This window comes from Mus pahari, chromosome 4 (genome assembly GCF_900095145.1).
Source record: "Mus pahari chromosome 4, PAHARI_EIJ_v1.1, whole genome shotgun sequence".
NCBI lineage: Eukaryota > Metazoa > Chordata > Mammalia > Rodentia > Muridae > Mus > Mus pahari.
In genome coordinates, this window is record NC_034593.1 from 133,152,379 (window position 1) to 133,174,719 (window position 22,341).

At 46.9% G+C, this 22,341-nt stretch overlaps 1 protein-coding gene across 1 annotated transcript in view; it reads left to right on the plus strand.

The window, feature by feature from the left end:
- The first annotated feature begins 715 nt into the window (after window positions 1-715).
- Window positions 716-22,341, plus strand: part of Ddah1 (dimethylarginine dimethylaminohydrolase 1) — a 131,145-nt gene continuing 109,519 nt past the window's right edge. Inside the window, exon 1 of the mRNA XM_021195759.2 lies at window positions 716-1,199. Coding sequence (XP_021051418.1) covers window positions 897-1,199 — 303 coding nt within the window. The 5' untranslated portion in view covers window positions 716-896. The remainder of the gene's footprint in view (window positions 1,200-22,341) is intronic.

A 22,341-nucleotide genomic window follows, 5' to 3' on the forward strand; every position in this document is an offset into this window, starting at 1 on the left:
TAAAGCCCACAGTACCATCCCTCACCTTATCTCTGTGCCTTCAGCCTTGAATGGGGATGAGATAGGCTAGGTATGTTGATGTGCAGGTTTCTAGATAAACACTCCTTTATTGAGTGATAAGCCTTGTGCAGTTAAACAAAACGTAGGAGAAAAACAAGAAGGAAGAGGCCTTCCTCCAACTTTAAATTGCCTTGTGGGTTTGAAGTATCACTGTTTTCCCCAACCCTGCGGTTTCTAGATACTTATTGTAACTGTGTGTCTGTCTCTTGGGTTACTTTCTCCTGGGTGGGAAGAAATGCACTCTTTATACAATACTGAGTTTCATGTGGGGCAGTTGGTCAATCTGGAGAAAGTCGAGGCAATATGGGTGAAGACAGGCAGCCACGCTGGGAACCGAGGTTCCACTGTGCTGGATAAAGAGGGAAGAAGAGAGTGGGAAAGTTTATCTATAAACAATCGCCCTTCACCTGGTCCCCTGACCATGAAGTCCTCTCCAGCAGGTCCAGTTCAGCACTGCCTGATTTCCAGGTCCTCCTGGGGGACCATGTGAGGCGTGCACCTGCGGTGGGATGCACACAGCACGGAGGGAGTCATTGCTGATTAAGTCCCTGGCCTCCGCATCCCGACTGACCCAGGCCGGCCTGCAGCAGATGCGGGGAGCACAGGAGTAGGCGCGCGGGCGCTGGGCCGGCGCCGGGAGCTCTGGGCATGCTCAGTGGCGCGGGCAGGGCTCCGGGCGCGAGCCAGGCTCCCGCAGCAGCACATTCATCGGCTGCCAAGAGGAGCCGCCGGGCGCTCGCAGGCTCGCAGGCTCTCAGGCTGGGCGCGCGCTGCTCTCGGGAGGACCGAGCCACCGAGCCAAACCCCGCCACCGCCGCCTCCTCTCCGCGCGAGCCATGGCCGGCCTCGGCCACCCCTCCGCCTTCGGCCGGGCCACCCACGCCGTGGTGCGGGCTCCGCCCGAGTCCCTGTGCCGCCACGCGCTGAGGCGCTCGCAGGGCGAGGAGGTGGATTTCGCTCGCGCCGAGCGCCAGCACCAGCTCTACGTGGGCGTGCTGGGCAGCAAGCTAGGGCTGCAGGTGGTGCAGCTGCCCGCCGACGAGAGCCTGCCCGACTGCGTGTTCGTGGAGGACGTGGCCGTGGTGTGCGAGGAGACCGCCCTCATCACCCGCCCCGGGGCGCCCAGCCGCAGGAAGGAGGTAACGGGCCAGCCCCCCCGGGCAGGCGACGCGAGGGGCGCGGCCGGGGTGGGGGACGCTCGTGGAACCGACCCCGCGGGCTCAGTTCCCAACTTCCCACCGCGGGACTCGGGGCGGCGTGGCTGGGTGTGGGAAATCCGAGCCAGATAACTTCATTGTTCACACCTCCTCGCTGTCGGGGAGCCTTCGAGTAGATCTCAGTTGGAGTGTGGTGACGCGGACTTGGGCAGGTGGCTGGGCTGGAGACCCAGAGCGCCAGCGGTTCTATCTTGCAAATTACACAGCGCTGTGGACAATGCTACTCTTGTTTCTTTGCCAGGGAGGGCAGAGAAGGGTCCTCCCGGAGGGCAGGTGGAGGCTGGGGGGCGGGGGTTCCCAAATCCTGCAGGGATTCCTTTGGGGAGCTCCTGGCAGGCCGGGCCAGGTGACATCAGGCAGAGTCTGTGCCCAGAGACCTGAGGAGTCCAAGTTACTTTTCAGTGCTGGCGAGGGAGTCTTGAAGAACGCGCCTGGCAAGCTAATGTGTTCAGCGTTTTGTTAGTGAGCTGTGTTTAAATGTGTGTGTGAACGGCCGGGTTTGAAAAGCTGTGCTTGCTGCTGGGTGCTCTGTTTCATTAGCAGTGGGGTTTTTTATTTGTTTGTTTGTTTGTTTTTTACAAGTGCGGTCATTTTAATCTCTCTCTCTCTCTCTCTCTCTCTCTCTCTCTCTCTCTGCAATTAAGACTGCTTTTTGTTTTCTTCAAGGGGCCTATACATCATCGAATCTTGTAGAAATGACTGTAACTGCTTTAAAAATAATGTAGGTTAGTGGGAGAGAGACACAGACACACGAGATTAGATTTTAAAATGCCATCTGGCCTGAGATTTTTCTGACTGCCAGAGAAGAGCTCAGGCTAAGATTCTGCCTCACGCTTGGCATCCAGCAGTGTGACAAGATGCAGGTGGTTTCTTTCCTATCTGCAGGGTTTTCTTCCTGGTGTTTTTTGTTTGTTTGTTTGTTTGTTTTGTTTTGTTTTTCACTTTTCTGTCTCTTTGGAAGTAGTTCTTTGGGCTTATGATTTAAATATGCCTATTCCACACTTGCTCTGCTTGCCTGGTGAAATCCTAGAGATCAAAGTCCACCACCTATTTGTCATTTAAGTAGCTCTTCTCCCTATACTCCAAAAGTAGCAGGCATCATTCTCTTAGCCTGTCCACTTTCTCTTTCCAGTTTGACCTATACAAATGGCTTCCACTCTATTTTAACCTAATATGATTGTAGCCATGGTGGGTAGCTTGGGATGCTAAATAGATAAAATAGACGCCAAAACTCTCAAAATGGTACTCATCTGCCAAGACTTTCTTTCTTCTCTTGACCCTAATCACCCTTATTTAGTCCTTCTTACTTCAGGAGGGTTCATCTCTATGGAACACAAATAACATATTATTCGTGTAATTAACTTTCCAAGTTCTGGTTTTCCAATATAAGAGCTAGCAGTGATCTTTCTCCTGGTGATATTTTGATATTTTAAATGTCAGAATTTGACTACGCTCTGTAGTCAGCTCAGTGGCCCGTACTTGCCAAAGGTCACACCGAACTCTTGTTGTGTTTTTCCTTCTCTGTGTAGGGCATTGAACTCAGGACCTTGCCCACAGTAGGTAAGCATTCTACTACTGAGCTGTAGCTTCTGTTCCCCAGGGTGAGGGTCAAGCCACCTCCATGCTTTGGGCTACATCTTAATCTGTTCTATGGCACTGTCATGACCTCTCTATAAGGCACCTTTACTCCTGCACATATGGGTCTGGGTCACTAGGGTAAGGCACCTCCTAGCTGGAGAGGAGATGACAGTCGTGGTTGGGTAGGATGCTTCTGGCAAACGGGTATGCAGGATGATGTTCACTAGTGTCTCTCACAGCGCGGTTTGCCACCTTCACGGGAGCTGATGCCTGATGAATGGATAAATGGATACATGGATGTTTGAGATGAACAAAAAAATATTGAACTTCAAGTGTTGATACTTACTGAATGAATTAAGTGTTGATACTCAATGAATGAAATACTGAACAGACAAGCTGATAGTAATCTCAGTTACTGATGCTCATTGTGTGGATGGAAGGATGAAGAACTTAGGAGCTTCAGGTATAGATGCTTAATGACCGAATGAGTGAATCCATCAGTAAGTCAACAAAATGGTAAACAGATAAACAAGGTGGTGACTCCAGGGTCCTTTTTGGATCTAGATGCAGTGGTTGGTATGTGTGTATGTGTGTGTGTGCGTGTGTGTGTGTGTGTGTGTGTGTGTGAAAACCTACAGCAGTTGTTTTAAAAATCTCGTCATTGATATTCCTGTCCCTGGTCACTTTATTCTCTCTTATATTTCCACACCAAGGCCAAGGTCAACTCAAATTTGATTCTCCCCTGAACAAAGTTCCTGGAGGGCCACTGCTGAGCTGGGCACTGCTGAGCTGGGCTCTAGCTTCACTTCTACATCTCTTCCTCAAAGCATCCCCCAACACTTGGCTCAGATTCTATTCTTTCATTCCCAGAGCCTCCTCTCTGGATGCTCAGTTTTCATTTCTTGGGAACACATTTGTCAGGAACAACTCTTATTCCTTTTCTTCCCCCTCCTCCTCCCTCTCCCCTTTGCCCCCTCCTCCTCCTCTCTCTTCCCTCCTACTTCCCTTCTTCCCTCTTCCTTCTTCCTCCTCCTCTCCCCTCCTCCTCTTCCCTCTGCCTAGCTGTCCTTGGCCTGCTGTCACCATTAATACCATTTTAGCTAACATTTATTGGATGCTTGCCACTTGGCCACAAACTGCCAGGTCTGTGCCGTGCATTTCAATAATGCTCATTCAACAGTATCGTTTTTGATGAAACCAAGTCAGAGAGAGTGGATAGTTGCCCAGGGTTACAGGGTGGCTCCAATAAATCCAGAGTCAGAACTCAGGTGTGCAGGATTCCAAAGCTCTGGTCCCACTGTCAGTGATATTAGGCATCACCTTTCCTGACCTGAACCATTTTTCCTTATGAGCGCCCTCCACTTCTCTCCCCTACCCCACCCCACCCCCACCCTGGCCCTTCTGATGTTTCATTATCATACCCTCCCCTCTACTGTCTTAGGAGCTGGAATCTTGTCTACATTGTTTCACACTTTGTTTCCAAAGCCTAATATGCAAGAGACACACAGAAAATATTTTATAGAACCAATGTTTCCATGGTTTTAGCCAGCCTTATTTCTCTTCCCTTATGAAGGATTTGGATTTTGTTTTGACATAGGGTCTCAGGCTGTAGTTCCACTTGGCCTGCAGTTCACTGTGTAGCCCAGTCTATATTCCACTTGTGGCAGTTTTCCTATCTCAGCTTCCCAAATGCTGGGATTCCAGGCATGATCCATCACACCTAGATCTAATGATAGAATTGGTGGAGTTGCAAACATTTCATTGTGAGCATGGGTGGAGCTCTAGCTCTTTAGCCCTCTCTTCCCTGAATCTTCTTGTCATTTATTATTGCTTTGTTTTTAATAAAAAGTCTCGAGAAAGTATTTCTTAATCCAAGCATTGTGCTGTGTTTAATAACTTTTTTTTCCTTAGAAGAAAGAATGAAGACCCAAATTTAAATAGCTTTTCTGAGAAAACAGTGTTTTCCTCGTTTGGGTTTCCAGTGACTCATGGAACTTAGAAGCTGAGTGCAGGAAGCTGCAGATTTAGTGAAGACAACTGTATATGTGGAGAGTCAGCATACCACAGTTGTTGACAACTCTGTGTCTTCCCAAGTTGGGATATTTTTAATAGGTTTAATATTTAGGAAACAAATCAACTTGGAGAAGCAAATCATGTTTCAAATGGATCCAGTGTACTTTAAGGGGAAAAGTCAACTCTTGAAGTCAAAGTCTTATAAACAAAGTATCTAAAAGCCAAAGTGGACTAAAGATAGAGTAAGGATTGAGGGACATTTTAATGATTAATTTTTTTTGTGTAGATAATGATTGCACAAGTTCACGGTGTACCAGAGGGGGGGGGGTGTGTCTCGGCCTTTCCCTTACTCTTACAACAACTACTGAACTGTTTTCTTCACTTTCTTCTCAGAAGGGTCTTAGCACCTAAATAATGATTAACTGACAAAGCTTGTTCAAACTAAATTGTGAAATGTATCCTCTGGCCTTTTCTCCCTCATAAGAGCAAGTTTATCCTTTCCCAGGCCAGTGGGATAATTCTGTCTAGGAGAAGACCACCCCGCTCTTCCCGCAGCCTCTTCCTACAGACTGCTAATGGCTTTAATTATTTTTTCCTCAATCATTTTCAGTTTTATGGACCTATTTAGGAAGAGATCAGAGGCTTAGCTTAAGGTAATAAACCCAAATGAGGACATGGAGATGTGACTGATAGGAGGGAACAGTACAGAACACCTCTCACCGAGGTTTAGGGGCATCCCAGAAGAGAGGTAGAAAGACCATAGGAGCCAGAGAAAGAACCACTGCCTGTGTGAACATACAGCAGCCATGGCTGCCTGGACGGAACCAGGATAGTCAACATCCTAGTGTAGCCTGGGAAGGGTTTCCTACCCCTCACTGACAGCTACTTACTAATTGTCAAGGGGAGAGAGAGGCAATTTCCTTGAAGGGTGTGGTTCCTGGTTGGTTGATCACAGTCCAGGGGATGGCCTACACCTAGGAGTTGACAATATATACTGGAGTTAATGGTTACTGAATCACAAGCAGAAGAAATATGAAGCTAGGGGGTTAGGGAGCTGGTGATGGATCTGGCAGGAGATAAGTGGACGAATTAGGGGTAAATATAAAAGCGCATTGTATGAATTTCTCAAGGAATGAATAGAACATTTTACAAGAATGTGTTTTTAGGTTGACAGTCCCTTATGTAAGGACATATTGGCATCAGGACCTGTAAATTTTCGACCTGAGTTTCTTATGTTGTCTCCAGAGGCAATGTGAACAGCAAGCTTGTGCTGAACAGTAGCAGGTAACCAAAGCCAAATACTCAAGTGTGTGGACCCTGAAAGATGGCACTGTTGTCTCTTGTTAAAAGTCAAGGAAATCGGGGCTAGAGAGATGGCTCAGCGGGTAAGAGCATGCAACTGCTCTTCCAAAGGTGCTGAGTTCAAATCCCAGCAACCACATGGTGGCTCACAACCATCCTTAACAAGATCAACCATCCTTAACAAGATCTGACTCCCTCTTCTGGGGTGTCTGAGGACAGCTACAGTGTACTTACGTATCATAAATAAATCTTAAAAAAATAAAAAAAGTCAAGGAAATCTAGATTCGATAACCAGGTTAAGTAATGTGACCAAAGTCCCAGACAACGTATAAGTTCCAGAAATGGAGTTTCCTGAAAACACAAGAGTTGTTGCTTGCTGGCTTCAAGTGGTTGTTGCTGGTGGCTGACCCCAACAGAGCATTCAAGACACAGACTGACTACTTGGGTTCCACTTTACCCATTAGTAGTACATAGGACCCTAACTAAGTGATTCATTTTCTTCCTATCTCTCATAGAGGAGAGCAGTTTGTTTTCCTTTTAGTTTAATGGTAATAATGTCTAGTAATGTAACCTGTTCCTGTGCTGGCTCTGGCGCTGCGGAGACAGCTCAGCAACCAAGAGTCCTTGCTGCTCTTGCAGAGGACTTAGGTTCAGTTCCCAACCCCACATGATGGCCGACTCCTGGGATCAGACACCATCTTCTGACCTCCAGCAGCAGGCTTGTGCTCATAGTTACATGCAGGCAAAACATGCACTCAGACGGGTAAGAAATGAGCCTGTAATAGCCACTGCCATTTATACGAGCCTCCTAAGTTGCCCTGCAGAGTTGGTTCCCAACTGTTGTAGATGTTTGCTTCTTACACACACATGCCCTCAGACTTCCGTGTGACTGACCATCCCGAGAAACCCCCCGCTGGCTGTCACTGGTGGGAGGGGCTGCACTGGGGAGCATGCTCTCAACCCAGCTGGTTGGAACAACTGCTTCTTTTCAGGTTTCCTTTTCAACCTTTCTACATGGGCTTGGCAGGAACATTAGAACATGGATGTGTATCAGAGACAGGGGTGTGTCCAGTAATGCAGCCTGTTCCTGTGCAGCCGGCCTCACAGGCTTTGGAAATGAAGTACAAAAACATTAGAGACCATTAGCTGAAAACGAGCTTCCTGCCACGAATCTAGACCCTTTGGAGGAGAAGGCAGGATGGCTTGCAGCTTACACGTGCTGGGCCATTACTTTTGCATGTATTTGAATTCTTATTAAGCTCAAATTTATTTCCAATTAGTTTTATTATAGTCACGGTAGGAATCTCTCTATTATTATGTTAGCCATGACTGCAGAAAAATCTAATTAAGATTTGGTGGAGGAAACGGTTTGTCTCCAACTACCATCAGCCATAGTCTGCTGTAATGTAGAGATGTATTCAGGTCTTATTTTTTCCATGAATGTGTGCACATGCGCATGAGCGAGCGAGCGAGAGGGAGAGAATACATGCTTGCAGGTATGCAGACACACTGTGTGAGATGCAAATACATGTGTGCTCAAGCACATAGAGGCTCAAGGTTCTTATTCAGAATCATCTTCAATCATCCCTCCATTGTTCACTGGGGTGGGTTCTCAGCCAGACCCCAGAGCTCACATATATGGCTCATCTCTCTTGTCAGCTTGCTCAGAGGATCCTCCATCTCTGTTCTCTGAGGCAGATGAGCTGCCATACCCACCCAGCATTTGTGTGAGTTCTGGGCATCCAGACTCAGGTCCTCACATTCCTGGGCAAGCGCTTTCGCCACAGAGCCATCTCCCCAGCCCTTACAGATGCTTACTTAAAGTGTGTATTGGTTGACCTTCATTTTTGTGGGCCAGTGGAAAAAAAATCTGTAATCCTACAGAAGGTTTTCTGAATTTTCTGAATGGAGCTCTATGTATTCAGTAAGCATTCATTCTTCCTTACCAAGAAGGAATCACAAGGATAAAACAGCTAAAGGTGTAATGAGAGAGAGTGGTGTATTAATATCTTACATATCCCAGTGTGTGTTCACCCCAGGTTGTCTTTAAATACGTATTTACCGTGACTGAGTCCCCTAGTGTTCCATAAAGATGTCCAGTTGACCTTTGACATTAGCCTCTGTTGCTTTCTTCAGACTTGATGTCAGATATTAAATCAGTCCTCGGGTTTGTTTCACAAGCATGCCCTTTCTAACCAAATAGATGAGAGGAATCTTAGGCAAAAAATCCTGATGCTTTCCTCATACACTTTTTCATTGTCAAATAATTTAATAATGTCCACTGTCTTCCGGGAGCCGAGTGCTGAAGGAGCAGTCGCATTCCACAGAAAGACATAAATCCCCAGGCTTTAGACTCCTGTCTACCCGGATCACCCAAGCAAGGCCAGCAGGGGAACCTCCACAGTGGATGTAAGACTAAAGAACAAAGAGTGCAGGTTTAATTTGCCAACAAATCCTGTGGTGGGCCCTTCCCACCCAAAGTCAAATGGGACTTTTCTGCAGCTTTCAGCCCAATGAGCTTATCAGGGTGAGCTGTTACATCAAAGAAGAAGTGCTTTGCTTAAGCTGAATCTGTGCAAATGGGTAACCTTTGCCCTCATTAGGATACCTTTGCTTTGTTTTTTGTTGTTGTTGTTGTTCTTGTGTTGCTTAATAAATAGAATTTTTTAAAGAATGGATTGCCGCCATTGTGAGTGTGATTGTCGCATTCAAACACGCTTGCTCCTGAAAGGGGCGGGGTCATTGACTCCTCCTTGTCTGTGTATTCAGCAAGCACTTGTATGTGCCAGGGCCAGTGTTTAACATTGGAGAAATGCGTTAGATAGCGTCACTGCCCTTAGTCCAACTGGGGAGCTGGAGCACTGACAGGGCAGGGAAGAGACTGTGATAGACTCTGTGATAGAAATGGTGGGTGCTGGGGTGTGCCCAGAGTGTCTGACCCATGCCAGGGCTCTCAGAAGAGCAGCTGTCATGTAAGAACTAACCCAGGAAGTCAGGAAAGCCTTTTCGGATGTATGAAGCACAGAGAGATGGGGTGGGGGGAAGATATTTTGTTTGTCTTGGGAAAGATTCAGGATGGAGAAAAGCCGCCCTCGCCAGGAGCCCTGTGCTCTTGAGGTTTCAGGTAGCTGTATTTCTTATTTTGGTGTGGAAGGACCTGGCTGTCAAGCACATGGACCTGTCTCTAGGTGTACTTCCCTCCTCTCTTATCCAAATGCTCTGCAATGGTCCGGCTCTCCTAAGACTCTTTAGTAGCTCACCTCAGGAAGTCCGAAACCCACCCTGCAAGGGACTCAAGCCCACCTCAGGCCAGAGGTTCCTTTCTTCAGTTGCTAAGCTCTAGAAATGCATTCTGGTTTGGGGCATATAAGTTATCAGTATATTTGTTGCTGTTCAATCATTTCCCTCTTTGGTCCATAACTATCTATCCTAGTATATTTCAAGCAAACCTGCACCCTGTACTGTATACAAGGATGCCTGTGCCTGTTGTACACAACATTACCCATGCCGATGACAGGTAAGAAAAGTATTCGTTTCTATTTGGTATTAAGATGCATTTTATTTGCACATCTCACCTTGGAAGCACGCAGCATCGAACCTCATACTAAAATAAAGTAGCCCACGCTGAATGTGTGTGTGTGTAATCATGCCCCAGGATTTGTACAGCAAGGGCGTGGTGGGGAGAGCATTGATGCACAGGAGGGTGCTGGCTTTCATTTCTGAAATGATTTCTTTAGCTAGAAGATGGTGCTGTCTTTCCCTTCTGAAGCTCAGGTTGGTTTGGGTCGGGAAGTGCAAGTAGACCAGGAAAAAAAGATTGGGAAAACAGATGCAGAAGTGACGATGTCTAATATCCGTAAGGGGATAAGATTGGATGAATAAATAAAAGTCCTCTTCAACCCAAGACATTATTATGCTTGTTTCAGTCAATTAACCAGGAGTAGAAACTCGTGCCTTGCTAATGATAATCCATTATGGGATTAAAGCTGAATTTGCTAAGTTTGTTTCAAAGGCTCAGTTTACTCAGCATATCTGATGGGTAGTTTTTCCCCATAGCAGAGGCTGAGTATAAACTCCGTGGACTAGCCTAAGCTCCTAGTCTCCAAGATTGGCTCCCACCGTCCTCGTCACACAAGTTTGCCAGTTGTGTTCAGTGGTAACCATGAGAGCAATGGCCAGAAGCAGGTGGGAGAGCATACAGAGAGGAGGAAGGAGGAGAGCATGCAGAGAGGAGGAAGGAGGAGAGCATGCAGAGAGGAGGAAGGAGGAGAGCATGCAGAGAGGAGGAAGGAGGAGGTGAGCATGCAGAGAGGAGGAAGGAGGAGAGCATACAGAGAGGAGGAAGGAGGTGAAGCATGCAGAGAGGAGGAAGGAGGAGAGCATGGAGAGAGGAGGAAGGAGGAGGTGAGCATGCAGAGAGGAGGAAGGAGGAGAGCATGCAGAGAGGAGGAAGGAGGTGAGCATATAGAGAGGAGGAAGGAGGTGAGCATGCAGAGAGGAGGAAGGAGGTGAGCATGCAGAGAGGAGGAAGGAGGTGAGCATGCAGAGAAGAGGAAGGAGGAGAGCATGCAAAGAGGAGGAAGGAGCCTCGGGTGCTTGTTTTGTGGCAGGCCTCTTGACTAGCCCAGATCATTGTTGTAAACACTCTGGGCATTCCATTCTTGCTTCTAGGCTTCTTGTGCTGTCTCCAAAATTTTATCCTTTGTCTTCTGAAACTGTGTGTATGCAGAAAGCATCCTCCTAAGCAGCGATATAAAGTGGGGAAAATACCTGTTCGAATGTCCCCTTCTTATAGTTAGCTGTGTCAGTACACAGAAAGGTTGTTCTCAGAATAGTAATGATTACCAAAACCTCAGATTTCACACGTATGTCAAATCACGTGTGACCTCCATGGGTGCCGCAGATCCATGGCGGAACTCGGGTTCCAGTTAAGGTGGGCAAGGAGTTGGCTAAAGTGGGGTATCAAACAAATGCGACACAATGGAGTGTGGATCTGAATGTAATTTGTCAAATCGAGCATCAAACTTTTTATACAGAAGAAAATAGGGAAGTTACACAAAAGAGAGGAATGCAAACATGGAAGGACTGGCAGGAACCAACTGGGATAAAATTCAACGTTAACAACTGGGATCAAAAACATCTCCACCTAAGGTCCACTTAATCTTAGCCAGGGGCATATGCCCTTGCCATAGTTCCTATTCTAGTCTATAGTATAGTCCACCTTCCCCCTAGGCCATTGTAAATACTTGTATGTGGGTGAAACTCAGCTATCTATAGTTCTAAGTGTCTACTCTGGTTCCTCCTTAGATCACAAACTTCCTTCTTCCTAGAGAATGGTAAATTCTTGTGTAGGGCAGTGACTTAGCTATCCATGCCCAGGGTCGGATCAAGGATTGCCTAGAATCTAACTTAGCTATATGTCAAAAGTTCAATCCTTAGAAGTACGTATAATAAAGCAATCTTAAGGGAAAGCAGACAGATCCATTTACCACTAAAGTAAGGACATTGGAACATTCATTATACAAGATGCCACGGTTCCGGGAGACTAAGTTACTGTGAACTTTTAGCCTCAGGACGGCGCCCAGGTTTTGGGGGCCTGTCATGCTTGTCACTACTGGAGTGGATGTAGCACCCAGGGTTGGGCTGACTCCTTGGTTCCCATGCTGTTAAAACCCACCTGTCCACCAAGCTGGCCTTAAGCTCTGCAATCCACAGCAGCTGCGTAGCTGTGACTAGAGAATGAGGTGGAAGGAGGGGACAGGTAGATGCTGGTGCTAAACCCAGAAATCATTAGCCTGAGATTATTTTTTAAAAAGCTGAAATTAGCAAATTTCATAGCACATGAAATAATCATAGAAGACAAACATCCATTTTCTCCCCTTAATTTTTTGATTCAGGAGGAAAAAAATAATACGACTTCAGTGTGGCTGTGGGTCATATTTTGGACTATTTATGCTTTAATCCCATTTTCTTTCTTTCTTTCTTTCTTTCTTTCTTTCTTTCTTTCTTTCTTTCTTTCTTTCTTTCTTTCTTTCTTTCTTTCTTTCTTTGTTTTTTTATTCGAGACAGGGTTTCTCTGTATAGCCCTGGCTGTCCTGGAACTCACTTTGTAGACCAGGCTGGCCTCGAACTCAGAAATCNGCCTGCCTCTGCCTCCCGAGTGCTGGGATTAATCCCATTTTCTAGTTTGAGAGATTTATGTGAGAAATTCCAACCTAAGACTCATTCTAAAGTGCCCACGCAACCTTGCACACAACCTTGCTCCGTGCTCTTGATGTTGTATCTTTTAAGACACTCAAGGTCAGAGTCCTTTCCTTGTGTTATGTTGTACGTGTATGGGGCGCCCGTGGCAGGCAGAGGACAACTTTGGGGGTCAGTCTTGCTTTCTGCCCTGTAGATTCTGAGGACAGAACGCAGGTTGTCAAGCGTGGTGGCAAGCACTGTTGCCTGCCGAGCCGCCTCACCAACCCGATTTTGCATTTTTCTAATTTCTGTCATGCTGTCCTTCGGAATCCTCTCTCGGAGGCCCTGGTGTCTTCCAGCTCCTTTCTCTGAAAGTATGATGTTGAGAAATAGAGAATCCTGACTACAGGATGTGGCCGACCCTGTGTGTCTCTCTGGTACTTCCACGTTAAACCAGCTTTCGGTCTCTTGACTCCCAGTCTTTCCAAACATACAGCCAGCTTAACAAGGAAGGGAGAGCACTTTGGAGACGAGGCTCTCTGTACTGTGTGCCCCCTTTCCTGGAGACGAGGCTCTCGGTACTGTGTGCCCCCTTTCCTGGAGATGAGGCTCTCAGTACCGCGTGCCCCCTTTTCTCAGACAGTACTTCTGCACTCACCAGTAGATCAGCTTCATGGGGTCTTGACTAGGTCTTCATTTTTGCACTAATAGAGTTAGTTTTTTTAAGTCAGCATATTATTGCAATGCGGAAAATATGAGAAGTTATTTCATGAAACTTGGCCCGTTTGTTTTAGTGTGCATACTAACTTAGTAAAGAAGTCTATTTCTTATTCTGGTTCATGAAGTAGATTTCTCCCATTGGGCATTTTGTAGAAATTACAGATTCTGATGAAATTACAGAATTCCTAGAATCTGCCTGAGGGCCAGAGGTTCCCCATGTGTACCAGAGCACTCTGGATTCCCACTCACTTGGGTTGACTCTTCATAGTGAGAGTGTCCTGACTGTTTGAATCCCTCATTCCATGGTGGCTTAGTGAATGTCACTGGAGAACACGAGGAGGTAGATGCCCCATCCTCAGCTAGAAATGGATTCTCTGTCTTCTTGGGTGACATTCAAAGACATTTAAGGGAAGGTTCCACTGAGTCTGCTGGGTGAACGCTGGCTTCCATCTGAGCTGACATTCTTGCACATTGTTTTATAGTGGATTCAGCAGCAACAGTCCACCTTGATCCCCATGCAGACATCACACCCACCTGGAGGCAGCCCTGCTTCCAGCCCAGTTCCTGTGGAGGTTGTAACCTTTCCTGACTCCAATGTGCCCCAGAACTCAGTGTTATCTTAGAATGGGGAATGGATATCCAGAGTGTATTTTTCATTTCAGAAAACTGCAGCATATATGTCCAAGCACAGAATTGCTACAGCATAATTATAATTTTCATGTCATTCTGAGAACACTTTCCAGAGGCCTAAAGGTGACTTTGAAAAATCACTCATTTTACAATTTTTTTCCTTCAGGTTCTTTCAATATTATATAGATAGAACTCCAGCCTTTGTGTACGAATGGGCATAGAAAGTTTAGGTTTTCCCCCCTAAATAGCCTTTCAGCACTTGCTGCTAGTGGTATTGTTAAGCGCAAGACATTAGGACTGAAATACAGGTTAGTATATATGAATGTTTAAGATGAGCTCCTGTTGTGGGCAGGAAGCTGCCGCGCCTGGCTGCCATTGCTAGCCCATTTCCAAGAGTGTTGCTGTATGTCCTCACACATGCAGTGCTGTCCCCTCAAAGAGCCTCCAGGAGACTTTGATAAGGTTAATAATGGAGAAAACTGTGTGGTGATGACTGCAGACATTGTGTGTCTGTCAGGAACGTTGTGCAACCTGGGACTAAAGAAAAAGGTGACTGGTCCTGCTGCTAGGTCATGTATGTGTTTTCCTCTCTTCACAGAGCCTGGGTTGTTGGCATGAGCGCTAAATGTTGCCGTTGTCTCTGCTCTGGATCCCATGTGTTTCCCATGGAGGGAGAGGAGCAATGAGGATTTCATTTGTGCATTTTCTTGACAGCAAATGTGGGTAAACATACACGATACCGGCTACTGGCCTGATGCAGCTGAGGGCTCAATTAGAATTCAGAACACACTCTGCCCAGTCTGAGGTCAACCTAGTGACTGCAAACACCACAGCTATAATGATTGCACACAGGCACGCACACACATGCACACAGATGCACATACACACATATGTACACAGACACATGCACACGCATGGTTTAACATATTCAAAGTAAGGTTGGAATGAAATCAGTTTCTCACAGCCCCTGCCTTGTGCGTGATGTTAGGTGGCAACGTGGGCCATAGGAAATGCTTAGAGGATTTCGTGAGTTCCATTTTTTTATTTTTTAAAAATACAGTGCTAAAGCCAGGGGAAATTTTGATAAAATGAGTTGCTTTTTCACAAGCTCCTCTTAACACCTCCATGTGGACACTGTCCTTGCTGTGTTCTCTTCTGAAGCTGTCCATAAAGGAGATTGCACACACAGCCCCGAGGGCTCCCCTATTCTCTCTAACCCCTCACAGGACTTGCTAGAACACTGGATTGGTCCTTATACTATGCGTCTGGGTGGTTATGTTCAAATGATAAGCATCATTTCATCAGGGGATTACAGAGACCCTTGAGTAGGTCACGTCAATGTTTTTGTCTGTTAGCAAATGAGCTTGAGTGTTGTAAGATATGACAAAGTGTGCCTGTTGACCACAATATAACCAGGGATGGTTGGGGGCCAGGTTTGTTTTATTTACACATGGACACACATGTATGTTCCCTTGTGTGCTGTATGTAGATCACACAATAAAATGTATCTCTCCCTGTGATTTGTAAAGAGGTTTGAAGTATATTTGTATAGACCCAGATAAAACTTAAAACACTATCACTTTAGTCTTCATTGTCAATCTCTGCTGTTTTCAACAATGACATTTTAGCACAGGTCAAAGGGCAGGTGAGCAGGTGTAAGCTTGGTGTCTGGATAGTGGGCCTTCATGACCAACAAGGAAGATCAAATCACCTCTCTGTGTGTCACACTGTAAGAGACAGAACAAGAAGAGTGAGCTCTCGGCAGACATCCATGGGCTCTTCCCAGCGGCCAGGCCGGCTCGCGTGGCGAGATTCACTCACGCAACGCCATGGAGTTGATCAGAGTACTTAGAAATGATTTGTTCATTTGTTAATCAAGTGAGGGTGATATTATAGCTGGGATTCCAGGCATTTGCCACCATGCTTGTCTTTTTATGTGGGTGCAAGAGACCAAACTCAGACCCTCTTGCTTGAGTGACAAACTCTTTTTTTTTTTTTTTGGCTTTCCGAGACAGGGTTTCTCTGTATAGCCCTGGCTGTTCTGGAACTCACTTTGTAGACCAGGCTGGCCTCAAACTCAGAAATCCTCCTGCCTCTGCCTCCCGAGTGCTGGGGTTAAAGGCGTGCGCCACCATGCCCAGCTGAGTGACAAACTCTTTGCCCACTGAGCTGTCATACCAACCCCAACCTCTTATTAAAAGCCATTTTTCTGAGAGCTAACAGTGACGACTGTGGGGTTTAGAATTCCTGCCTATAAACTAGGGAAGTCTGAATGGAGACATGAATGTAAAGACCGTCTGTAAGGACTGTGGCTATGGGTATTAGAGCGAGGCTGGCTTTGAACATTAAACTCAGCATCTACATCCTGCTGCCCAGGACATTTGAAGAAGGACCCATGGCTCTCTCCAGAAGCCAAGAGCCAGTGCAGGGCTGCCTGAGATGGCCCCAGACTCTTTGGGTGCAGTTCTGAGTGTAGAATCTTCCCAGACTAAGGGACTATTGAGTGAATGGAAAACGTTTAAGTTAGGAGAGAGGCAGGAGATGAGTGATGTTCCCTGCTATATACCCTGTTAGCGGTATTAGAGCTAGGAACACTGCAAGCGCGACTGACAGGTATGGTGCTCTGTTTGCTGTGCTGTGCACCCCTCTATCTCTCTCACCAGTGCAGTGACCCCCAACTCACTCCAATTGCTCCCATTATCTCCTCAAGCGAGCGAACAATCAGTATCATAAGATTGAATAGCTAGTTACTAGAGATTGAATAGCTAGTTACTAGTTGTTTATGCTCACCCAACTTGTATTATAACAAAACACTTGAGTCCCCATGACTGACTTACAAGGTAGAGGTGGCTCACAATTCCATTGAACGGGTGGTCTAAATGTCATGGTGCCAGGAGGCACGTGAGAGCACCCTGCCAGTGGAGAATGAGCTCTGTGCCAATCAGAGGCCCAAGTATAAGAAGGCAAAGGAGGAAAGATTGTAAAAACCAAGGCAGGATGCCAGGAACATACCAGCTTCCTCTCACTGCAAAATGCCACACTCTTGGTAGCTAATTCAGGCTAATCCCCCCTGTAGTGGTCTTAATCCATTCATGAGAGTAGTTATGATCCAGTGGCTTCTCACACGGGGACCAAGCTTCCAGACCAGCGACCTTTAAAGGTTACATTCAAACCACAGTCAAACCATAGCAATCCTAAGGCTCCAATGGAGAGCCAGTATTTCTTCTCCAAAGCCAAGGCATTTGGTAACTCTGCCAGAAAGCAAGCATGCACACTTAGCCCATTGTTGGGAGATTAGGGCTCTTAAGACATTATTGATATCAATTCTATAACTGTAAGCCTGATGCCCCCCAAGACTCAGCTGACCAGAGTCAGTGAAGACATGGAGATATACCCTTCTCCTGCTGAAGACATTGCTTCCAACCAGCAGCTACCCATCTCTGCCCCTCACCCATATGGCTAGCTCACTCAGAGAACCACAGAAGGCTGTCGACTCTAGCCGTGCTTAATATTAACTGACTGAGATCTAGTGCACATAATTAGACAGCTGTGGAGAGTCTTGACCTTAACTCGTAAGCACAGAAGAGGGTGGTGAAAACCAGTTTGAACAGGAGCACTGCAAATCTTCCCTGCTCCAGGAGGGAGGCTGCCCTCTCGGGGTTAACCCCACCTTCACCCCCACACTAGCTCTTGCTCAGCCTTCCCATAGATATTCCAGGGGAAATTCTCCAAAAAGTGCATGAAAGTTGAGACACATATTGTCACTGTTGTGAAATACCCGTTACCCTAACTCCATGGCATAGTTGTTCTCAAAGACGCCAGGCCCACAGTGGGAGCAATAGTGAGGCACAGTATGGGTAAACAGCCCTTGGACTTATTTCTGGGCACCTGAGTCTTGGCTGAGGGGTTACAGACGCACATCGGCTGAGATCTCGTTGTCCCTGAATGTGATAGGCATGAGGCAGGGTTACATGCCACGATTAGAGTCCCCACTTCCTTAACCCCATGACTAAATGCTTTCATGTCTGCTAAGGCTTGAGTAAGCCCTTGGCTCCTGAGTCTTCTCTCTTTAATCTTGCTATAGTAGATGTTCCCTGTACTCAAAAGAAATTGGTGGATCCCATGTACTGCCACACCTGTTCATACAGTTCTGATTGTATGCTTATTAATATTACATCCCCTGCTGGAGGACACTATAATCCTGTCCCACTTGGTGACCCCATAGGTACTTGTCTCTGGCCAGCCCTCATTCACTCTCATCCCTATACCGTTTGAACCCCTATAGGGTCTCCTACTTGTGTCTAGTACTGCTGTGCTCCCCGAAGATTAAGCCCCACCATGTGAACTTTCCTCAAAACATGGTGTTCTCTTGTCCTTGGATCCAACTCTCAGGTTTGTAGAACCACCCCCTCCACACAACCCACCTTGTCCCAGTGAAACGGGACTGGTTCATCCACAAAAAGGAGCAGCAATACCGTGTCTCGTGCGCAGCACCAATGTGCGTCAGCCCACCAGTCCATCCTTCTTAGCAGCTGGTTTGGCCCTGTTCCAAACTTTTGGGAGTAGTCAGTTCTCGATATTAGTAGAGGAAATAAGAGGTCTCTTGGCCACTAGGTCAGTTGGCCAGCCTGGTCATGTCTGCTGTTTGGCCTGCCCTGAGGTGACCGTTATTTGTTCCATATGCTCAAACTGTCAACTGGTTTGATTAACTGGGCGTAGATTTACTTCTGCTCTCTGCTGGTTTTCTGTCTGGATTTCTAATACAAAACTCAATGATTGACCCAGAAAGTTGTGGAATCCCTGGGACTTATGGCCAAGGCTTTTCTGGTGCCATGTTCTGCCAACCCTCCTCATGTATCCGCAGGTGAATACACTGGGCTGAACAGCAGCCTAGCTTATGCTGGCTGTACCTGCCACGGTGTGTCCTGTGTGAGAGCTTCAGATGCCAGCCTCTACTCTTCCCCCATTGCCCAGAGTTGCAGCCATGCCTAGGCACTGGCCTCGAACTTGTGAACCATACTACTGACTGATAGACCCAATATGGGCTTTGCATTAGATTTAACCTACCAGGAAGATTAGAGTCCAGTGACAACTGAGGCACACACCCTTCTCTCTCCCAGATCTTGTGTTAGCTATCTGAGAAATGTTACCACCCTGACCAAGTTTAATCAAGGAATTTGGATCTCTCATTAAAGTGACTTCAGTGCAATTTAGCAAAGTAGCATTTGCTGATGCAAAAAGCAATTTTACCGTGTTTAATTAAGCAGATTAAAATATGAGCAGCCCAGTTGTCGAAACTGTTACTGTGAATTTCCTGTGTTCTAGGATTTTTTTTTTTTTTTTGAAAAAGAAAAATTCACATTGTTGCAATTCCATATAGGGAAGAATGGAACAAAGGGAGTGACGCAGGCCCTCCAGCAGAGAGGTCAGCTGGGTCACTGCTGTCCTAGGCCATGGTGGGAGTGTTGGGCAGCTCTGGGCCAGACATTCCTTCGAACGTCAGTGGCTCACGTGGGATTTCTCTTCTGGTGGTTTGGACAGAATGCAGTCAGTAGAAATGGTCCTGTAAACACAGGTGGGCTGTGTAGGGAGAATGGGAGCACTTCACAGATATCTAACATAAAGGCTGGTCTCAGAACCTCTCACTCTTAGCAGGAATCTCTGCTGTTCTGTCTCAGAGCATGGTTGATAGAGAGACTTAAAGAGCGTGTGTGGGGATAAAGATAAAAACATAGGTACAGGCTGATGCACCGGGATAGCAACCTGGAATAATGGGCCAGGACGCTCTAACAAGAGCGGATAATGAGGTTGCAGCTCCCAACTGTAACTGGTGGACTGCTGAATACAAACACGTTAGGAGATTTCCACAGCATCCTCCAGACGATGGAATTAGAGACAGAGGCAGGAGCACAGCCACCTCCTCTGGCTCCTGGTTGTGAAAAGAGAAAGTGGATTTGCCAAGAAGAAACCATTCCAGCATTTGCATTGAGGGTGGACCTGTGCATGAGGAAACTCGGGGAGTAAAGGCCACTGTAACACTTGGCATAATTCACACTGACTAAACCTGTAATTCTTGGTAACTGGATTCCTGGTAACTCAATTTGAATCTTTGGCAAGTCTTAGGGTGGAAGGGATCGGCCTCCAGGCTCAGGCTAGCAGTCACATTATGGGGTTAGTGATTTTATATTCTAGTCAGATTTTTTTTCCCTTAGGATGGAAATGGAGAACTGCCCTGGCCCACTGGGGAAAGAGAACAACAGTTACAGTTGCACTCAAGTTGAAACCACAAAATCCTTAGGACCATGGAAGGCATCTGACCTCCCTCCCCTCCTCTCTCTGGGGATCTCTACAGTCTGCCCATTTATCTCTAACTTAAGCTGATAATAACTTGTGGCCAACCCGAGTCTCACGGGTCTAGATGACTTTGTTGAGCTGAGCAACTAGATCAAACCATCGGTAGCCGGGCAGACTGTTAAGTACACCAGGTTTGGGACAGTTCCCTAGCTTGAATTCTATCAGATTAGTTTCAGGGTTCAAAGGTCAAATTGATTTCCTTAGAGTAGTCAGTCTGCACACACCCATGGCTTTGTATATAAATACTCAGACAGTGTCTCACATATTTCTGGCCTCCTCCTGCTGTGCTAATCCAAACACCCAAGGGTTGTGTAAGACAAAGAGCCCTGGGTAGGAGACCGCAGTGTCACCGACTTTCCTGAAACTCCACAATGTCCTTCTTCTCCCTCCTGTTAAAAGGTGGCCTGGCCCAGGTGAAATGTCATTATCTAAGAGCTGCTGCTGTAGAGAGAGTGAATACTAAGAAGGAAAGGGACAAAGGGAAGGCAGAAGGGGACAGACCCTCTAAAAGAAGCCCCACAGCATCTGCTCAGAAACGTGGTAAGGCATGAGCTAGCTCTGCAGGTTGGTGGGAAGGATTGAAGGAGTTTGCAAAGGAAGGAGCTGGGGTGAACTCGGGGAAGGAGAGGATCTGTGGTGCCGAGCTATGGACGTTGTGGGTCACCATCCTACCTTGGTCATGATGTTGCCAGAACGTCGTACCAAAGATGGGCTTAGCTCCCCAGCTGGGCTGATGCCTAACTCTCCCTTTTCCTGAAAGCATGCTCTTAGTCACCATAACGAGCAATCACAGAGGCAGGACGGACAGCTCAGCGAGTGTCTCAACATCTAACCGGCCGCCATCGGAGACATACCAGGAAGCGAGTGTAGGGGTGCTCCAGATGTCTTTACTGGCTTGTGTTACTTTGAGGTTACATTCTAAAAATGGTAGGAGTGGCAGATGGCATTTAGCTCCAGGGTAGATTCATCTGGCTCCGAAAAGTAACGTCATCTTCTCATCACAGGCGCTGTGGGGAGCACAGGCGGACCTCTTTATTCTTCTGTGTATCTTAAGCATCTCTTCTAATTTGATGCAGATGATCTCTGGCATGCAGATCCATAGATGTCAAAGCTCCAAAATACCCAGTCCAGGGCTCACACTGCACAAATCACCCATCTACCACTCCTTCCTCACCTCTTGCTTCTGCATCTTCTTCTTCCCCTTCTCCTCTCTTCTCTGCCTCCTGCTTTTCCCACCAGCCCCTTTCTTTCCCCCTTCCTTCCATTGTGCTAGGGACTGAACACAGGGTCTGACGCTGTGCCAGTATAGGCTGGCATTCTTCCATGGGGTCATCTCCCCCCCACACACATAACACTCTTCTTTCTTGACTTCAAAATAATATTTTTAGTGTCAAGCAGAGTGACTCACACCAGTACTTGTAGCCCTTGTGAGATGGGGGCATGAGGACCAGGGATTCAAGAGCATCATCCCCCAGTGCACAGACAATCTGAGAGCAGCCTGAGCGAGGTGAGCCGCCTATCAATAAAAATGATGATGATATAACAACAACAACAACAACAACAACAGTGATGATTATGTTTGCTTAACTCCTGGATCCATCCAGCTCAGATGTTTATCATGTTCATAGACTCCCAGAGTCACTGAGACCGATTTGCTCTGCGTCTCAAACACTACTTCATTGTAGTGAGTTATCACCTAATGATCTTCCTTCATCTTCTGTCAACGTTCTTCCCACAGCGCCTGTGACCTTTGGCATGCAGTCAGTACTCAGTGAATCAGCGGACTGTCTTCAGTGCATGTTAGGGGTAACTTTCTTCCCTAGGCCCACCCTGGCGACTGCTGCACAGGTGACAACTTTGGAATCATAGGAGGAGTAGAAGATTTGAGTTGAGGACCCCTGAGCCTCTCTTTGTTCTTGACTACACTTCAGCCACAGCTCTGCTGAGCCAAAGTTTTCTCATACGTAGGGAGGACAAAGGTTCTTGGGAAAAAGCAAGGGCGGGGGATCTGCCACATCGGATTGCAATGTCTAAGCAAAATATCACCACGGGCAGCCATGTGGAACTTCAGAAAGTAATCCTGCCTAGGTGTTATTGGGGACAAAACTCTCTTCCTGTGAACCCTGCTCTATGGCAAATGTCACAGAGTTGAGAGCTATTGGATGGGGAAGGAGATACTGGTCGCGTGCCAGTCATTGTCATCAGGTAATGCAGCTGGGAAGAGAGCCGCTCCAGTGTGCTCTCTCTCTCTCTCTCTCTCTCTCTCTCTCTCTCTCTCTCTCTC